The following is a 15014-nucleotide window of genomic DNA, read 5'->3' as shown; positions in this document are numbered from 1 at the left end:
ATCAAGCCTTACTGTATGTTACTAGTAGCAGCACCTCACTGCTCAGAGTGAAAATTGTAATAAACCTCTGGTATAGTCCTACAGCCAACACTCGGAAGGGAGGGGCTGTGAATCAACTTAAAGCAGGGAGCTAAGAGTACAGCAGTGTGAGGACAACACCTAACACTGTCTGACGCTCTGCATGGTTATAGATTCACTTCAAACGGATTTCCAGAGGAGGATGACTCTGTTTGACACAGACGTCTTCCTCGGCATCTGCTGGATTTGGACTCCTCCTGTTAGTTATGGATCAGAACCGGTCTCAGAGCAGCCGCAGACCCCACAGAATATTATTTACTTGTATAGGTTTCCACTTTCCTGTCTAGAAATATGACTTCCATACAAAGTGGCGTCACTGCCCCATGTCAGGATATACTGTACGTCTAGATTACGGATGCACCTCCCTGTTTTACAGTTTCTGCTGCCGTTGGTGATCGAGAAAATGGACTCGGACATACAAAGCGCCAAAGTGGATGCACTGCAAACGCTGGTGAGTCAATGCGCGCAGGGTAAAGGTCCTGCAGATGTCACTGTATTAAATCATAGTACAGAGGGAAAGATTCACATACTGCATATATACAGTGTCTGGGGCCTCAGGATATCCTTGATCCCTTTAATTAAATGGATTTTCCAGGATGGTCATCAGTATCGGATCATTGGGGTCTGCTACATTTGAAGAGGCTGCGGCACTGCTTCTTCTTAAAGGAAATCTCCCATCAAAATCCATTCTGATAAACCAGGGACACTTACTCAAAGATCCAGGCAAGGGGGCTGTGGTTCCTTATATAATTATGCTTATGAGTCTCAAAGGCTCTGGGGTGTTATCAGAGCCCTTCCATGCTGCATCTTCACAGACTGTTACACTGCCCCCCTCCTGCCCCTTTAGCACTTCTCCTTCCATCTGCCTGATGTATTCTCCCACAGTGGAAGGGGAAGTTCTCCTGCACAGTGTAACCGCCTATGAAGCTACAGCACGGAGGGGCTCTGGTACCATCTCTAGGGCCGTCCTGGCTCATTCACATAATGATTAAAGTTGATTCTAGAAGGGAGGAGGCCATCGATAACACATATAGCGGATTAGTAGCGGTAGCCTAGTGTTGGAGACAGCACAGAGTCATATCAGATAATAGGGTTCCAAGTTCCCGCTTTGCGCCGTTATTTCTCGTTTTCGGACCTGCACCTGGCTGAAAGTTCTGGGTGGTCACTGAACCTGCTTTATCCAATCTTTATCCAATGAGTGGCCTCCTTGGGCCATGTGATATCAATTCATCCATAGGGTCATCCATATCCTACTCACAGGATCCCTGGATTGCTGGAATTCAGATCATGAATCAGCAAGCTCTGGATGAAAAACGTATTATTTGTTATAGCGATATCATGCGGGTTGTGTTCTTCTATGTGAAAATGTGTGAATGTATATAAACACGTGGTCTCCCTTCTATACCAGACGGCGGCGTGTGCGGTGTATGAGCAGAAAGAGCTGAAGGAGTTCCTGTCGGGGCTTTGGTCCTCCATCCGTAGAGAGGTAGGTGTGTATGCATATATTTGTATATATGTTTTGTAGTGGATTTAGTAGCAGACTGTCTTCTGTCTTAGGTTTTTCAGACAGCGAGTGACAAGGTTGAGTCTGAGGGTCTGGCCGCTCTCCACGCCCTGTCTGCCAGCTTATCCCGCTCTGTCCTTGGTCCGGACTCCGAAGATCTATTGGACATTTTCTTGACTAATATCTTGAAAGGTAAGAAACTGGACGGAGATACGGATTGTTCAACAATGATCATACTCATACTGGAAGCTTCTCGTCTTACTGTGTGTCCGCAGACTGCAAGCATCACTTGTGTGAGCCAGATATGAAGCTGGTGTGGCCCAGCGCCAAGCTACTACAGGCCGCCGCCGCTGCCTCCTCCCGCGCCTGCCGCAAAGTGACTGCTAACGTCCTGCCTCTTCTTCTGGAGCAATATAATCAGCACGCACAGGTAACCTATAGCTCCTATAAGGGGTCAGGAGGCATCTGCTTGTTGCAACCATTTACAGCAGTCGTACACAATAATAGGTGAATGTTCACACCTGCAGCCTTACCCAGAGCTGGGTGGCGTCTAAAAGTTATTGAAGACTCTGTATTAGAGGTGGGAAGTCATTGTATCCAGACTGTGATTCCGGTCTGTTCTCCTTCCAGAGCAGTCATCGTAGGACGATACTGGAGATGACGCTGGGATTCCTCAAGCTGCAGAGCAAGTGGCTTCACGAAGAAGGTGAGATGTCCGTCTGCACGTGACATCAGGAGATCTCCAACTGCTTTCCTAAAATCTTCAATACAACTCGGCCGTAGAATATCATTGTTGCAGATTCATTGTTGGTGTCTAAAAGTTGCAGTACAATGTTAGACCAACGCTACATTAACACTGCCGTATGGGGGACGTATATATGGCATATATACGTTCCCCATAGACCACAATGGGCACATGGTGCTGTACGGGAGCAGTTAGGACATGTCCTATCTTTCCCCGGAATACAGTGCCATGCCCCATGTTTCTCTATGGACAGGGGCGGGGTTAGCGGCGCTCATCCCCTCCTCCTCTCGACGACTTGTGCCCACTGTGCTAAGGTACGGCGGGCACATGTTGGTGTGAATTTAGACTAAGGCTGTGTTTACACTGACGTACGCTCACCTGGCCATGTCCGGGCAAGTATACGGGAGGACTGCTCACCCCTCCCCTCTCCGTAGGAAATAGCACTGCATGGCCGTTCTTACAGCCATAGATAGAGCCTGCTGTATCTTTTTTGCAGGCATGGCATGGAACAGTGAGCAAACGTCTATGGAGACATAGATGTACGTCCCTCTAACGGTGGTGAGAATGCAACTCTAATGATTTATCATTTAGCATCTAAGTATACAGCTGGTGGCACATGACCAGGGTTAGCCCGTGCATTGGCCAGATTTTATCAACCGACCAAGGTTAATAGGATGATGCATGCAATCATAGTGATGTATGTAATCGTGCAAATACAGTTTGCAGCTGATGTTTTGCAGAGAAACAGGGACTCCTTGCATCAAGAGGGCAAGAGAGGCCTTGGATAGAAAGATATCACTGGTTATTGGGAAAAAACATTTGTTTAATTCTTAAAGGTTGGACTTGAGTCTTTTTCCAGCCGTATATATTATGATGATACTACTATGATATGCAGTGGCCTCCGAATTAGGTGTCCCAAAGTTTTTAAAACTATATAATACACGTAAAAAACTAATGCAAGTAAGTGCCAAGTATGTGCTGTGTTTGGCTCCCAAATGCAATGAATGTGTGAGCTCCGATTTGTTCTGGTGATTGCTGATCTTGTGTTTTCCTTGCAGATGAGAATGGCCTGGTGAGTTTCAAGGATCCCTTGTGCAGTATGGTGTTCTCTGCAGTGACTGATCCCAGCACACAGCTCCAACAAGTAGCGGTAAAAGCCCTCACCGTGTTGGGCACACACCAAGGTATCACCATGTTATTACTATAACACAATAGGGACTCGTAGGGCAGGTGATAGGTGTCTGGTCATTGTAGCTCCTCCACACTGGGACTCCCACTGAGGTTATGTGACCATGGAGTGACAGTCACCCCCGCATCACTCCAACCAGCCTACCACTGTATTCAAGTCAGTCCCTTAGATCCTAAGACCTCCACTGATCCTAAGGATAAAGCTAGTTAGTGCATTATGGTTTTTACCAGCAGTCCAGATAGCTGTAACATGTCTCCAGTCTGCACAACCGGTGCCTGGGATCGGTAGAGAACAAATCAGAATGAAGCAGCGTATCATCGATATTCTCCTCTTCTATTCACTTACACTAAGGAGAGATCTTAAAATGAGAATTAAATCCCAGAGTGAATTTTTTTAAGTTGCAGTACTCCTAATCGTACATTTAATAAGCTTTAAAGGGAACCTGTCATCAGAAATTGGCCTAATAAACCACCACCAGTATGTGGTCAAGCAGCTGAGCAGCTTCTAGATCAGGTTTCTTTCATGGCCCAGTGCGGTGGCATCATCCAGAAAACCAACTTTGAAGTAACATATTAATTGGCTGTATAAAGCCAGGGAAGACTTCATACAGCCAATTAATATGTTACTTCAAAGTTGGTTTTCTCTCTGCAGAGAGTTTAACACTGAAGTCAAGCACTCCCTGCCTCTGAAACCTCTTTCTATGTGATTCGCCTCAGGGAGAGCTTGACTTCAGCGTTAAACTCTCCGCTTCCTTGACTTCATAAAACTTATTTACATCTCACTTTTAAAGTTGATTTTTCTGGATGATGCCACCACACCAGTCCATGAAAGAAACCTGATCTAGAAGCTGCTCAGCTGCTTGATAACATACTAGTAGTCGTTTATTGGACCAATTTCTGATGACATGTTCCCTTTAAGACTGGACAAAACCCATCAATCAAAGTAGATACTTGATATTGCAGAAGAGTTCAGTTCTAAAAAGCCGTCTGTTTTCTCCCTGTAATCTGGATGATGGTATGTTGCTCTTACTTGACTATAGTAACCAGATTTTCTCAGTGATAAAATAACTTTGCCTCTTTCTAACAGGTTTCTTATCATCTGGCGACATTGATCTGATTGTGGACCATCTGACCCGGCTTATCCTAGAGGAAGCAGATTCTCAGAGCTGGTATTATATCTTGATGCTTCAGGCTTGTATTGTTCTTCTATTAAATAATTAATTTGGGGGAGCATCTCGCACAAGAAGAGGGGATACTATCTCCTCTGGAAGCAGTACACATTCGCTAGACATTGGCAGATCCTGTTTACCCTGACGTTATGGGTGATGGGGGCATCAGACACTAGATGTGGCGTTTTCTTATCTCCACTATTTTGCATTGCCATCTGGGACCTATATGGATATAGATATATATTAGATATATAGATGCCATGAATGCTCAATAGCTGCAGGACACACAAGGTTGGAGATCCCAGGTCCTGCAAACTCTGCTCCCTGGCTGCAATGAGTGGGGAGGTGGTAACGTCTACACCAATGGGGTATTCCAGTAATTTTATGTTACCCCCACTCCACTGCATTCACCATGAAGTTATTTCCTAATAGCATCAGTCATTGCATTAGATAAATGACCTGGATGGGATTGTGAATGAGGCTGTTGTATGTTGCTTTATGTGATCTTCCACCATGTTTGTTGCAGCCAGGCTGCGATTGAATCTTCAGGATCATTGGCCAGAGTTCACCCCTCAGTGTTCATCAGTCGCATGGTGCCTCAGCTGTGTTCCAGGCTACAAACAGGTCAGTGAATATTTCAACCTAACCCTGGTCTATGTCTTTGAGAGTATGGATTTGCTGTGGTTGAACAAGCACCGTTGGGCATCCGGTGACCCCCCCCCATTAGATTTTCTTGCTCCATCTCATTCATTGACCTCTTTTTATTCCTAGTGCCTATGGAGAGTACAGAGAGCCCAGACGGCGCTATACCCCAGCACGCCATGTGGCAGCGCTGTCATGAAGCCTTAGCTGCAGTGTCTACACATCACAGTATTGTACAAGAAACCGTGCCCATACTACTGGATTATGTCCGACAAACACACAAAGGTATGTGCTTAGTATCCTGTACATGGATACATGGAGTGTATTACATTCTCATACACTTTATATGCTGTGAGTATTTAGTATATGAGACCGGTGTGTTTTCCAGTAAGATCTCTTATACATTATTTTCTCATTCAAGGAGAAATAAATGCAGAAGATGTTGTCGCTGTGTGCAAGAGCCTTCATCATGTCGCAGTCCTGTGCCAAGAAAATGCTGAGTCTCTGTTTTACTATCACCAGAAAGTGGTGCCCTGTCTGCTGTCCCTGACCGTGCAGGCTGCAATGCAAGGTGAGGGGCTAGCATGTCCTGACTGGGTTATGGATTTTCTCACACCAAGTTGGACAACACCGGTCTTCCCCCAGATCCAAAATTGCACAAAACTTTTACACCCCCTGTCTCGCGCCCTCTACTGTGGCGTCCGCCTCGGCCCGCGCCCTCTACTGTGGCGTCCGCCTCGGCCCGCGCCCTCTACTGTGGCGTCCGCCTCGGCCCGCGCCCTCTACTGTGGCGTCCGCCTCGGCCCGCGCCCTCTACTGTGGCGTCCGCCTCGGCCCGCGCCCTCTACTGTGGCGTCCGCCTCGGCCCGCGCCCTCTACTGTGGCGTCCGCCTCGGCCCGCGCCCTCTACTGTGGCGTCCGCCTCGGCCCGCGCCCTCTACTGTGGCGTCCGCCTCGGCCCGCGCCCTCTACTGTGGCGTCCGCCTCGGCCCGCGCCCTCTACTGTGGCGTCCGCCTCGGCCCGCGCCCTCTACTGTGGCGTCCGCCTCGGCCCGCTCCCTTGATACAGTTTATACATATAAGTCATTGATTTCAGTCTAGATTGTATTATTTTCTAGCAACCATCTCCTTTCTCAGACAGGGGCACAGCCGCCGATCTTCACGTCCTCCTCAGTGACAGTGTCCTTACCGCCATGGTCCCGTTAATCATTGCCTCCACCTCGCGCCTCAGTCCTGAGTAAGCTCTCATACAGTGAGTGATTCTCCTTGCACTGAGCGGTTCCTCACCGTCTGTTCTGTGCTCTCTCAGGTTATTGTCTTCAAGTGTTTCCCAGATTGTGAGCTTGTTTCTAGACGGGGATGTGTCCATCCTCACGGAGAACAGCTTCACCTCCAGGTTCCTGCCATTCCAGGTAATGTTATCTGTATGCTATTCCAGGTAATGTTATATTATCAAGATGTGTGTACAGTTACCAGAATGTGTATATTATGCAGAATATATAATGTCCCTTTCTTGTTGCAGATGGAGGGTCCTGCAGCCCCCCAAAGCCTCCTTGTAGCCCTGCTTATGGCTTACGTGTGCTCATTGCCAAGAAATGTAAGTACAGATGCCATCAGCGGGGAAAATTCTCTATGACAAATCCACAATCCAAAATAAACCACAAAATGTGTCCGTCCCCTTAAAAAACGTGATTTTACTCTTTTTTTTTTTTTTTACAACTCTTACAACACAAGCTAAAAAAAACTGTAATAGTATTTATTTAGTGCATAAAACCACGTAAAAGGACATAAAACCTTACAAATAAATGGGGCCTTTAAAAGGTGTTGATGGGAAAAAAATTTGAAAAAATCTTGACGGGGAAAGGCCGGCGCCACACAGGGCGCTTTGTCTGCGCTTGCAAACGCAGACAAAGTCGCGCCCACCGGGGCGCAGACAAAAGCGCCACGTGTGGCGCCACGTGTGGCGCCGGCTAAACCGGGAGCAGGGATAAGAATTTAAGCTACATGTAGCAGAGCTGATGGTGTGGGTACGGTGTGTGTGATACATTACTTATCCCATGGATGATGATTCTCATTCGATAATGTCGTGTTACCCGCAGGTGGAGGTCCCACATCAGAGCCGCCTGCTGCAGGACCTGCTGGCGCTGAGCCTCGGGGGATGCTGCACATTTGCCTTCACATCTGCTGCCAAATGTTTTGCTGGTCTAATAAACAAGTGTCCTGCAGGTCAGTGTTCACACCACCAGACTGTAGGAGTTGTACTGCTCCCATGGTCCATCATTATCACTCATTCCGGCTGTCAGATTTATGTATTAATGGCCAGTAATTCAGTATCGGGACCTCTCTGAAGACTGTAATGATATCCCTGAGCAAATGACCCCCTTACTGCCCTAGTTCATAATTTTCTTGTAGGGTAGATGAATAAGGGACAACCCCAATGATACTTAAAGGGGTTGTACATTTTCAGTAAATAATTAATATGGTTTGTCTAAAGAAAAGTTATACATTATACAATGTCACACAGGTGCTTGGCTCGTTATATATTCCTGGTCATGTCTTGTCACACAGGTGCACGGCTCGTTATATATCCCTGGGCATGTGATGTCACACAGGTGCACGGCTCGTTATATCCCTGGTCATGTGATGTCACACGGGTGCACGGCTCGTAATATATCCCTGGTCATATGAGGTCACACAGGTGCACGGCTCGTTATATCCCTGGTCATGTGATGTCACATAGGTGCACGGCTCGTTATATCCCTGGTCATGTGATGTCATACAGGTGCGCGGCTCGTTATATCCCTGGTCATGTGATGTCACACAGGTGCACGGCTCGTTATATCCCGGGTCATGTGATGTCACACAGGTGCACGGCTCGTTATCACCCTGGTCATGTGATCTCACACAGGTGCGCGGCTTGTTATATCACACGGCTCTGATTACTCTGTGATCACATGACTATGGACAGATTTCTATCTACTGAAAGTAAACATAGCTTCCATAGCAGGACAGCAAGCAGAGATCTAGAAAACCATGAAGAATTGATACAAAAGCATATTGGAAAGGTGTATAACTTTTCCCTACACTAACAATATCAATTATTTGCTGAAAATGGACAACCCCTTTAATGTTTACAATAGTTTCACGTGGGTGAATATTTTTCTGACTCGCCATTGTGGCTCTTTGCATTTCAGGGCAGCAGCTGGATGATATTCTGAAGATCGCCTCTCACAAGATCGAGTCAGGACTGGAGGATAACAGCAAAAGGACTCAGGCTGTGACGCTACTCGCATGGGTAAGACGAAAAAATCAGTGCAACCGGATCAGGGGAGCTGGAGATGGGCGGGGGGGGGGCTGGAGATGGGCGTGCCGGGGGGGGGGGGCTGGAGATAGGCGTGCCGGGGGGGGGGGCTGGAGATAGGCGTGCCGGGGGGGGGGGGGCTGGAGATGGGCGTGCCGGGGGGGGGGGGGCTGGAGATAGGCGTGCCGGGGGGGGGGGGGGCTGGAGATAGGCGTGCCGGGGGGGGGGGGGCTGGAGATGGGCGTGCCGGGGGGGGGGGGGGCTGGAGATGGGCGTGCGGGGGGCTGACTCGGAACTGAATGGAGTGAAAGGAGGCATAAATTGTCCTGCCGTTCCATCCATTAGTGGTCACAGCAGTCGGACCCTCACCGATCACCTTGTTAGTCACTTATCCTATGTTTAAACAGTAACTTAATATGTTGAGACCCATTTAAAGGTCTGACACCTTTATTCCCTATCCATGATTGCAGGGGGTCCGGCCTTCTGGGCCCTCACTGACAGGGAACCCCCCTTGCCCTGGTCTGCCTGGCACATCCTGGATCTGCACTCCTGTAAAATGTCCCTGTGGTCCCATAGAAATGAGAATTTTCTGATCATCTCGGTTTTAGAGGTCGGACCCCCAGAGATCATACGTTTATCGCTCATCATTTGTCTTTATAGCAGATAAGGTTGGATAAGGACACAAGTCGCCCCCCGTATAACTTATAGCTGAACCCAGATTTGGTCTTTATACAGGTAACCAAAGCTTTGATACTGCGGTACCATCCCCTGAACGGACAACTAACTAACAAGGTAGGTATAACAGCGGTACCTGCCATATTATACATAGTATCTACCTGAAATAAGTCCTGATGTACAATTGTGGTACTGCAGACCTATGTATCTCCATGGTAACAGACAACAAGCCGGTTTGTCGTCTGCTGCTATAGAAATGCCAACCAACCCTGGTGGTGTAACTGGATCCTGGCAAGAGCTTTCACTTTGGTTTAATGTTTTTGCAGATGATCAGTTTGCTGTCCAATAGGGATCTGGGACCCCTGGCTGCGGACTTGTTCTCTCTCTTGGTCTCAGATTCCTCGGATATCCTTAACAAATCGTCTCACGCCGACATCCGCATCATGTACCGTCAGAGATTCTTCACAGAGAATGTCCCCAAACTGGTGGAAGGTTTCAATGCTGCTAATGGAGGTGATGTGTAAACTGGGGGAGGTTGTAGGGCTATAAGGATTCACAGAAACAAGTGTCAGTGTAATGGATCCTACAGATCTAAGCCCCTGTTCACACACATGACCTCTGCCCCATGCACTTGCCTATGGGAGATTGTGGAGATGACTGGTCTTCAGTCTCATGGGAATGAATGGAGCAGCAGTCATGTATGTGCTGGGTTCATTGCTCCCCATTTCTCCTGATTGCTGGGGTGTCATGGGTCACCTATTCTCTGTATAGGGGATAATTGTCTTTGACGGGATGACCTTTTTTAAGATGAAAAATGTCAGTGTGAAACACCATAAAACATGTCTTTTTTTTTTTTTTTTATATATATAGATGACAAGCCCAACTACCTTAAAGCCTTGTCCCATGTGCTGAACTGTCTGCCAAAGCAAGTTCTCATCACAGAGCTGCCCTCGGTGCGTCTGCAGCTCCATTTCCTACGTCGTTAGAAGCTTTTTCATTGACCATGTTTAGGTTTAAGGGAAACCCACGGCCTCCTTTCTTCTGAAATCAACTTTTATAATTATGCTAATGAGCCCAAAGGGCTCATATCATCCCTCCTACTGTGTGAGATTACATCAGACAGAGGGGAGGGGGAGACTGTGTAAATATGCAGCAGGGAGAGGGGCTTTGGTCACACCCTCAGCCCTTCTAGCTCATTAGCATAAAAATAAAAATTGATTTTTTTACAAGGGAGGAGGCCAGGGATCACAAATATTATATTAGATTCGCACATTTTTGTTTTCCGGATCTGAGTAAGGGTCCCTGGTTTATCATGATGGTAGATTTACTTTTAACAGTCCTAATCCATCTATTACATTGCGATCCGCATCATTACATTGCGGTGTCCCTGTATTGTGTAATGCTCCTGTCCACCTGCAGTAGTATTACAGTATTCTCCAGTCTGCAATGCTCTGCAGGAAAAGATTGAGGGGGGGGGGGGGGGGTGAGTAGTGTTGGGGTGTGTGCTGTATACTCTATACAGGATGGGGTGGCGATCCAAAGATCAGAATTTAACCATTTGTGAAGCAATGGCATATCCTAGTAATGGTCGGAGCGGTGGTGTTGGAAAGGGCCTTGTACATTGCTACATTAGGTCCTACCCAGCGCTGATGGTCCACTAATGATTAGGAGATCCATGTAAGATCCTGCACTATAATAACCCTGTGACATCTTCCCGTTGTCTCCCCTGTAGCTCTTCTCTCTGCTGCTAGAAGCTTTATCCTGCCCCGACAACATCGTCCAGCTGTCCACACTGACCTGCCTGGAGCCGCTGCTTCTAGATGCTGCTGAAATCTTAAGCGTTCACATAGATTCTCTCATCTCCAAACTTCTGTGCTTGACGTCCAGCCCCAGCATGGTAGGACTGAAACTGGAGGATAATTGCCCCATGGTTTTATTATGTGGCTAAAGGGGGTATCATGGGGGAAAATATCAGATCGGTGTCAGAAGTCTCATACATGTGCCACTTGGCCAGTTTGCAGCTCAGCCCCATTCAAGTAAATGGGGTTAAGATGCAATACCGTGCACAGCCACTATACAATGTACAGCGTCGTGCTTGGTAGGGGGTGAAGAGACTGCAGCTTATACAGTTGCTTTAGATTCTCCAGCTGATAAATGGTGGTGATAAATCTGATACTGACAAGTTTGGTTTTAAGGCAAAGTGCCGAGTGAGTGACCCCTTCAATCTGGAGGAAACCTTTAACTTCACATGTAATTTTATCGTTTTGCGTTCTCGCAGGCGGTGAGGATTACAGCTCTGAAGTGTATGCTGGCTCTTACAAAGCTCCCGTTGCCTATGGTAAGTGTCCTCGTACCATCTCGTCTGCCTTGTATCACTGATGACCTTGCCTAATGCACATAGTTTACTCATCTTCATGACTCGTCTTTGCAGCTCCTGCCTTACAAGCAACGTGTGATCCGTGCCTTAGCTAAACCATTAGACGATAAGAAAAGATTGGTGAGGAAAGAGGCTGTGGAGGCCCGATGCCAGTGGTGAGTTGCTTAAAGGGGTTTTTTCTACCGATCAAGTTAGGCCCTATCCACAGGAACTAACTTGCTGATCGGTGGGGGTCTCGGTGATGAGATTTCCTGCAGATCACAAGAACAGGGGGTCCCAGATACCTCTGTCAGACCCCTGTCAAAGATGCATGATGATGGCAGTGACTGGAGGATGCTGGGTGTGTATCCTCAGGATTTATAGTGAGTAATGAAACTGAAAGCTCTGGACTATTTTAGTCTTTGGGTGCCATGATTATATCCAGTACTGCCTCCACTATTCCCACCGACTGCACATTAGAGACAGATTTCACGCTTGTGCGGAGGTTCTGGTGCCTTGGTACATCCCCTGATAATACAGACTGAGCGAGAGTCTTATCTATCATGTACCGCAGCCATAACCAGCCCTGACATAGAAAAGAAGAATAACGCTCCACCCGGTGCTTATCAGGTCTAATAGACACGTGTGCAGTGCAGTGGGGTGGTGGTGCATATACAATGTGACCTTAAAGTGGTGTCCTAAGATCCCCAGATGAGATCACCAGCCAATCGGTGCTGGCCTCTGTACTTCAACCATGTATCTATATACTGCCTATTGAGTTGCGACAACTCAGCATATGGCCGTTTAGTCCTGGATATCGATGAGCGGATCCAACACCGCAATGTTCAGGTCTGGTCTTCAGCCAGAAGTTTGGGTTTAACTCATTTCTTCCCTGTTGGTAACACACTAAACGTCTTAATTTTGAGGTTTGCTCAGTCGTAGACACCTGGTGCATAGAACCGGCATCAATGCCGAGGGGGAGCACTTACCACATGTAATTTGATCCATGATGGAGTCAGTCATGATGCTTCAGAGTTAGTGCCCATGGGATTAGAGGAAAATAAAACTGAGTGAAGTTGCCCCCCCCCCCCCACCTTGTTCAAATCAAACAAAATTGGTGTCAAACGTTTGTGCAGCAGAAATTTTCGTTTGTGCCGCTATCGTTTTTAAGATTTTAATGAAAGTTTGCAGAGGTCATCGGAGGTCAACCAGCCCCCCCACATTGTCCAAATCAAACAAAACTGGTGCCGAACAATTCTGCTACGTTTGTGCTGGTTTGTGCTGCTCAAATTTTTGTTTGTGCTGCTATTGTTTTGAATATATGAACAAAAAATTAAAGTTCAAAAGTTCAGCCAGCCCCCCCACATTAACCGAATCAAACAAAACTGGTGTCAAACATTGGTGCTACATTTGTGCTGGTTTGTGCAGCAAAAATTTTTGTTTGTGCCGCTATCATTTTTAATATATTCATACTTTTTTGCAAAGGTCATTAGAGTTCATTTCTTCCAAAGTACAATGTGTTTGCTAGCTCCCCCTGGTGATCAAGCCAGGGAAGTGTCACTAGGTTTGTTTTTTACCAGTTCATCCTAAACACCTCAAACACCTGAACATACCTTAAAAATTATAGTGGCACAAACAAAAATTTTTGCTGCACAAACCAACACAAACGTAGCTCTAACGTTTGACACCAGTTTTGTTCGATTCGGTTAATGTGGGGGGGGCTGCTTGAACTTTTGAACTTTAATTTTTTGTTCATATATTCAAAACAAAAGCAGCACAAACAAAAATTTGCGCAGCACAAACCAGCACAAATGTAGCAAAATTGTTCGGCACCAGTTTTGTTTGATTTGGGCAATGTGGGGGGGCTGGTTGACCTCTGATCACCTCTGGAAACTTTCATTAAAATCTCGAAAACGATAGTGGCACAAACAAAAATTTCTGCTGCACAAACCAGCACAAACGTTTGACACCAATTTTGTTTGATTTGAACAAGGTGGGGGGGGCCAACTTCACTCAGGTGGAAAATAAGGGCAATGGCTTGTGGATTTCTTCTTGTTGTACATCACATCCCTCTAGTTTCATCACAGAATTTATGGCTCATTATCTTGTTCTGTCTTACATTTAGGTTCCTGATCGGAAGCCCCGGTAGCTGAGGCTCCTTCTGCAGACTGATATTTGCACGGAGACAATCTAACCCGGACGCCGCTTATTACTGACCCGTAGATCACCGCCAACACATCTCCAGCGCCACGAGCCGCGGCCAGACTCTTATTTTCCTGCATTCCAGCGTCTCGTTGCGTCAGGTACCTGGTTGGATGTGAAGGCACTTGAGTCGCATTTGTACAAGTTTACAGTAAGGAATCTCCTGACACGTGTGCAGGACGGATAGTGATGGGGGGGGCGCAGCCTTACACAGTTATTCCCCCTGTGCTGATCACTAATCCTCGCTCCACACCTCCAGGACGGCGGATGACACGGAGGCGCTCGTCAATTATTTTTGCACATATGTAATTTTCCTTCTTTGGAATGGAATAGAGTAAGTTCCAGCTGTTACGTGTCCCAATGGGAGGGAAAAAAAAATATGTATAAATATATGGAAAAAAATATGGACATTTCCAAAAAGTATCTGGTAGGTGAACGATGAACATTTCCGAAATTTGCCTCAAATTTATGTTTAGAAAAAGAAAACAATAAAGCCGCTAAGTTCAATCTACTGGGAGTGTCTCTTCTGGATATTTTAGCAGTTGTGACCGTGTAATCCTGCAGAAACTGTCCCACATGTAGTAATAGTAGAGCAAACAGCGACATATTCATGAAGACTGAAGCTCCCTGCACCCACCAGAGGAGCAGGAACCGTGTGCACCAGTTTGGACTTGCTGACGTAAAAGTGGCGGATGACGCGCGTACGCACTGGATGGCCGCTTTCTGTGCACAGGATTGTGTTGCGGTGTAACTAGTACAGCTGCGACGCAATCCTAGCACCAAACTAGTTGTACATGTATTTATGTGCAGAATTGTGGGGGTGCATAATAAATGGGGCCCATTGTCTTATAGCGCTTTCCTGTATGCAGCGGATTTCTATTGCAGGTTCATATATTCTCCATGTGTCCTAACACTGTTGTGCTCTCTGCATGATAGCTATGAGAAAATATGCAACATTTTCCAGGATGGGATAAGGAAAACCATGCCTCTTAGCTACAATGTAAGGCAGCTCCCTTAACATCAAGCACAGAGGGATGGGGGATAGATCCCTGAGGTCCAAATACAACCACAGGAAAAGGGGGCAGCAAGGTTTATCTGGCTGAAGAGGAGTCACCCCTAGAGGGTCAAGTATGTGATCTAGTGCTCCACTCCCA

The 15014-nt window shown here is 46.9% G+C and overlaps 1 protein-coding gene across 1 annotated transcript in view; it reads left to right on the top strand.

The window, feature by feature from the left end:
- The window catches only part of MMS19 (MMS19 homolog, cytosolic iron-sulfur assembly component), a 32270-nt gene extending 17899 nt beyond the window's left edge, over positions 1 to 14371 (top strand). Inside the window, exons 10-31 of the mRNA XM_072130879.1 lie at positions 455 to 529; positions 1487 to 1564; positions 1636 to 1774; positions 1858 to 2012; positions 2213 to 2288; positions 3386 to 3511; positions 4603 to 4684; positions 5211 to 5308; positions 5456 to 5611; positions 5748 to 5897; positions 6464 to 6563; positions 6636 to 6738; positions 6849 to 6923; positions 7426 to 7552; positions 8521 to 8621; positions 9363 to 9419; positions 9629 to 9815; positions 10173 to 10255; positions 11035 to 11199; positions 11581 to 11640; positions 11734 to 11834; positions 13784 to 14371. Of these exons, the coding sequence (XP_071986980.1) occupies positions 455 to 529; positions 1487 to 1564; positions 1636 to 1774; positions 1858 to 2012; positions 2213 to 2288; positions 3386 to 3511; positions 4603 to 4684; positions 5211 to 5308; positions 5456 to 5611; positions 5748 to 5897; positions 6464 to 6563; positions 6636 to 6738; positions 6849 to 6923; positions 7426 to 7552; positions 8521 to 8621; positions 9363 to 9419; positions 9629 to 9815; positions 10173 to 10255; positions 11035 to 11199; positions 11581 to 11640; positions 11734 to 11834; positions 13784 to 13811 (2322 nt within the window). The 3' untranslated portion in view covers positions 13812 to 14371. The remainder of the gene's footprint in view (positions 1 to 454; positions 530 to 1486; positions 1565 to 1635; positions 1775 to 1857; positions 2013 to 2212; positions 2289 to 3385; positions 3512 to 4602; positions 4685 to 5210; positions 5309 to 5455; positions 5612 to 5747; positions 5898 to 6463; positions 6564 to 6635; positions 6739 to 6848; positions 6924 to 7425; positions 7553 to 8520; positions 8622 to 9362; positions 9420 to 9628; positions 9816 to 10172; positions 10256 to 11034; positions 11200 to 11580; positions 11641 to 11733; positions 11835 to 13783) is intronic.
- Positions 14372 to 15014: the final 643 nt, after the last annotated feature.

Source organism: Engystomops pustulosus, chromosome 11 (genome assembly GCF_040894005.1).
Source record: "Engystomops pustulosus chromosome 11, aEngPut4.maternal, whole genome shotgun sequence".
Classification (NCBI taxonomy): domain Eukaryota; kingdom Metazoa; phylum Chordata; class Amphibia; order Anura; family Leptodactylidae; genus Engystomops; species Engystomops pustulosus.
The sequence above is the reverse complement of the archived record's forward strand: the minus strand, read 5'-3'. Positions and strand labels throughout refer to the sequence as shown.